This window comes from Dipodomys ordii, unplaced genomic scaffold (genome assembly GCF_000151885.1).
Source record: "Dipodomys ordii isolate 6190 unplaced genomic scaffold, Dord_2.0 Scaffold67, whole genome shotgun sequence".
NCBI lineage: Eukaryota > Metazoa > Chordata > Mammalia > Rodentia > Heteromyidae > Dipodomys > Dipodomys ordii.
In genome coordinates, this window is record NW_012267283.1 from 10,964,519 (window position 1) to 10,969,356 (window position 4,838).

Below are 4,838 nucleotides of genomic sequence, written 5' to 3' on the forward strand. Positions count from 1 at the left end.
TGTTGTTTCTTTTTTTTTTTTTTTTTTAAACTAGGGCTGAGAACCGAACCCACGGCCTTGCGCGCCCCAGGCGGGCGCGCTTCCGCTGGGCTAAACCCCCAGCCCCTAGTGTTGTTTCTTATTAGAAATTTAAAAAAAAAATTTCTTCCTTACTTCAAAAAGGATCTTTAGCCAGGTGCCCATGGCTCACACCTGTAATCCTAGCTACACAGGAGGTTGAGACCTGAGGATTGCAGTTCAAAGCTAGACCAATTAGGAAAGTCTGTGAGACTCTTATCTTCAGTTAACCACCAAAAAGCCAGAAGTGGAGCTGTGGCCCAAGTGGTAGAGCACTACCTTGAGCCAAAAAAGAAGTTCAGAGACAGCACTCAAGCCCCAGGACTAGCACAAAAAAAGGGGAGGGGGGTAGTCCTTGTGGGATATGCCTACATACCTATAATCCCAGAATTTCAGAGGCTGGAGGAGGAACATCTTGGCTACATAGTAAGACCCTATCTCAAAAAACAAACAAGAGAGAGTCAGATTGCTGTTTCTCCACATATGTTGCAACCAGCTATGAACAGTACTGAGGGAAGCTTTGTTGTTGTTGTTGTTGTTTTATCTGACCCAGTGTCCTACTGGCCACTTCTCTGGGCTCACTTTGTAGATATAATTTTTTTTCTGGATTTCCTGATTGTTTAACTTACTGTCTGCAATGGGTTCTCCTCTCCTCCCCCTCCCCCGCCCCACCCCAGGCTCATGCAGAGTCAAGTAAAGCCTGGCTGACAGAGAAATTCGCTGAGCTCAGATTACTACTTGATGAAGAGCAAGTGCAAGCCAAAGAGTTCATTGATGAGAGCAAGGAGCTGGCTCTCCAGGCATACCAGGAGCAGGTGGGGTCTCTCAGGAAACAAATCGAAGTTCTGGATGATCTCCACATCCGGGTCTGGAGTATCAGCCAGGAGCCCAACCCTGTCCAGCTGCTGCAGGTAACAACAGGGCTGCTGCTCTTAGTGTTGCCACTTGATACCTACATTCCACCTCAGTTATTCAGGAGCTGGGCAGTGTTTACACACCCAAAAAACCCACATAGACTTCCTCATCACCACATAGAAGGCCAGAGAGTAAATGTCATTAGGAAGATGATAGACATCTTCGGCTGGTTAAATAGTAACAGCGACTATTCTGCATGGCCTTTGTAGTGCAAACACTTATGGATCTTAGCACCAATGTTTGCTTGTAGATCTTCTCACTCCATGTTGTAAATGCAAATGAGAAGTTGGGTGATTTTCCTAGACTGGTAGGTGGCAGAGAGGGCATCGGATCACAGGTCTGTCAAACACTAAACCCATGAGGTTTCGAGTTGCCTGGCCTTCTGCTTGAAAAGCCATATCTAGGGCATCCTTCCTACGGAGTCCTGGCCTCCAGCAGTTCAGGCTTGGCATCGCTTTCCTTTTTCTCATTGTCAAGGCTACTGGTTTTAATGATCATTTATTTCTTTTATTTGTTTGTGCCTGTAGCCATCAAATTCTTCCCTAGCTAGATGTCCTGATACACATGGGGACCTCATGTAGCATTCCCACAAACGCAGAGAATTTATCTACAATATAGCTCAAACAAGCTCACTAGCCAGTGCCAGTGGCTCATGCCTGTCATCCTAGCTGAGATTTAAGGATCATGGTACAAAGCCAGCCAGGGCAGGAAAGTCTGTGAGATGCTTAGCTCCAATTAGCCACCAAAAAGTCAGAAGTGGAGCTGTGTATGGCTCAAGTAGTAGAGCACAAGCCTGGAATGGAAAAGGGTAAGGAAGGGATAGTGCTCAGGCCCTGAGTTCAACACACACACACACACACACACACACACACACCCCAAACTAAAGTATGCCCAAGGTTTGCTTCCACCTACAAATGCAGCCCCCAGAGCCTTGCCGACCCTGCGCTCACTACCCCCACCAGGTGTACATGGCCACCAAGCCGGAGATGCAAAGACAGAGGGGCCTTGCAGAGCTGAGCCACCCTGTGCCCTACTCCTTTGAGCCAGTCAAAAGCTTCTTCAAGGACCTTGTGGGAGCCATGCAGAGGACCCTACAGAAGCCACTGGACATTCGTCTGAAGAAAAGTGAGTCAGCATGTGACAATGGGGACTTAACACCCTGTGGAGCCCCGTACCCCAGAGACAGCTAGGAAGGTCTCCCCCCTGAATGATAGCTCTCCCACCCAAATATCCATGGCTGGGCAGCCAGGGCTCCTGGGTGTGGTATCCAACCCACCCTTAATGCCTTCTATGACGTCGCCTCCTCTCCCTGAGAGGTCTCCTGCCTGCCTGGCTGGACAGGCCAGCCATGGGGCACTTGAGCCTAGCCAGCTCTTGCTCCTCCTCTGCCTCTGCCTGGGGTCAGCCAGTCATCACCTTTGCTAGGCAGTTGGGGGCACCATTGTGCTCTCTGGGAGCCTTTCTGGTCCCAGGCTCCCTTACTTCCTCCATGGCCATCTCTCCTCTGCCTTCGCCCTGCAAGGTTCGCCCCATGACCTGCCTGGGCACACAGACCCCTGTTCAATTCGCATTCCATGGCAGGCAGGGAGACTTTGGGGGCCAAATCTGAGGTACATGTAGAGTCTGACACAAAGCAAGTGCTCCAAAATCTGTCCCAAGAGTCCTTTTATTCCCCTCTGCTATGAGACACAGCAAACTTGTGTCCATAGTAAGAACCACAATGAAGTAAAGTAGAACAGCAAGAAGCCATTTCACGCAGCAGTTGGGAAGCCCCTGGAAAGGGGGCACCTATAACTAAATAGCTAAAAAAAGGTCTGGGGGTGCAGCTTGAGTGGTAGAGCATCTGAAAGCATGCAGCCCTGAATTCAAAACCCCAGGGTGAGCTGGGGCAGGGCTTTCTAGACCGCAGACCCAAGGACAGGAGAGCATGTGGTCACATGCAGGGCTCTGGGGAGCCCCTGTCACCTTGAGAATAATGCCCAGCTTGCCCACACCTGAACAATGATGTTGTCTTCAGAGGTTGTGGTGAGGAGTGAGGTTTTTGTTTGTTTTGTCAGCCATGAGACTTGAACTCAGGCGCTTGAACTCAGACACTGTCCCTGAGCTCTTTCACTCAAGGCTAGTAGCTCTACCACTTTGAGACACAGTGTTACTTCTGGGTTTTTGGTGGTTAGTTGGAGACAAGAGTCTCATGGAGGGCTGGGATGTAGCTCAGTGGCAAAGCGCTTGCCTAGCAAGCGCAACGTCCTGGGTTCGATCCCCAGTACCAAAAAAGAAAAGACAAAAAAAATACAGTTAAAAAAAAAAAAAGAGTCTCATGGACTTTCCCGCCCCAGATGCCTGTTCTTGAACCATGATGCTCAGATCTCAGCCTCCTGAGTAGACAGGCCAGAGCCACCCTTGCCTAGCAAGTGAGTTTTTCAGTATACAGGAATATACAGGCACAGCACAGACACAGCACAATGTAAATGTTTGCAGTTTTCATTCTTGTCACCTCTGGGAAATGTTCTTCAGGCTGAGGGGAAAGTGAGTGCTGAGGTCCTGAGGCACAGCGGGAGTAAACATGCCCTGCTGAAGGATAGGCTAAGGTGTCATCTGGGAGGAGGCTTGGGCCTGAGCTACTAACTGGTAGAAGGAAGGGATCATTTTATGTGATGGGAAGAAGCACCTGTTAGTTTTTTTCCTGTCACTGTAACAAATACCTGAGAAAAACAATTTAAAAGTAGGAAAGATTTATTTTTTTGTTGGTCATGGGCTCTTCTCTAGTTCAAGCGTCTCCTCCTTTAACTTTGCACGTGTTTCTTAGGGTGAGGCCATATGAATTTCGAGCTTTGCCATATTCTTAGTATGTTTTATTTCTGCTGCTTGTATAAACTCTTGCATTTACTTCTCACCACTCAAATTCATTACAGACATAAACAGCCAGCTCTCCAGCTCCTCCAGCACCAAGCCAGGCACCTTGTTGAAAATCAGCCCTTCACCAGAGAGATCGCTCTTCTTAAAATGTAAGCCCAGGGTGGAGAGAGGGTGGATAGGGTGGGAAGCAGAGGTGAGGAGAGCCCTGGAGAAGGCAGCTCTACACCATTACTTTTTTATGTTACGACAACCAAATTATTTTTTATTATTATAAAGGCAACATACAGAGAGGTAACCAAATTATTTTTAAACAAGTGTTGTTTTTAAAAAAGAAAGCTTTGCCAGGTGCCAGTGGCTCACACCTGTAATCCTAGCTGCTTATGAGGCTGAGATATGAGGATCGCAGTTCAAAGCCAGCCCAGGCAGGAAAGTCCATGAGACTCTTATTTCCAAATTAACCACTAGAAAACCAAAAGCGATGCTGTGGTAGAGCGCTAGCCTTGAGCTGAAGAGCTCAGAGACAGTGCCCAGGCCCAGAGTTCAAGCCCCATGACCAACCTAAAAAAAGAAAAGAAAATTTTGCTAGGCACCAGTGACTCAGGCCTGTAATCCTAGCTACTCAGAAGGCTGACATCTGAGGATTGCAGTTCAAAGCCTGTGCAAGAAAGTCTGTAAGACTCTTATCTCTAATTAACTCCCAGAAAACTGGAAGTGGTGCTTTGATCAAAGTGGTAGAGTGCTATCCTTGAGCAAAAAAAGCTCAAGGACAGCGCCCAGGCTCTGAGTTCAAGCCCCATGACTGACAAAAACAGAACGCTTTTGCTGGGCATAGTGGTACATCCCTTTAACCCCAGTATTAAGGAGGCAGAAGAAAGAGAATCATGGTCAGTTGGGCTACACCAAGACAAAAGAAAACCAATAACTTTTATTACTAGTCTTTTATTTCTTTTGTTGTTGTTGGTGGTGGTGGTGGTTGTGGGGCCTGAACTCTGGGCCTGGGCGCTGTCCCT

The 4,838-nt window shown here is 48.0% G+C and overlaps 1 protein-coding gene across 1 annotated transcript in view; it reads left to right on the forward strand.

Moving 5' to 3' along the window:
* Positions 1–4,838, forward strand: part of Trim14 (tripartite motif containing 14) — a 33,667-nt gene that overhangs the window by 16,262 nt on the left and 12,567 nt on the right. The window contains exons 3-5 of the mRNA XM_013023246.1: positions 735–968; positions 1,935–2,097; positions 3,885–3,977. Of these exons, the coding sequence (XP_012878700.1) occupies positions 735–968; positions 1,935–2,097; positions 3,885–3,977 (490 nt within the window). The remainder of the gene's footprint in view (positions 1–734; positions 969–1,934; positions 2,098–3,884; positions 3,978–4,838) is intronic.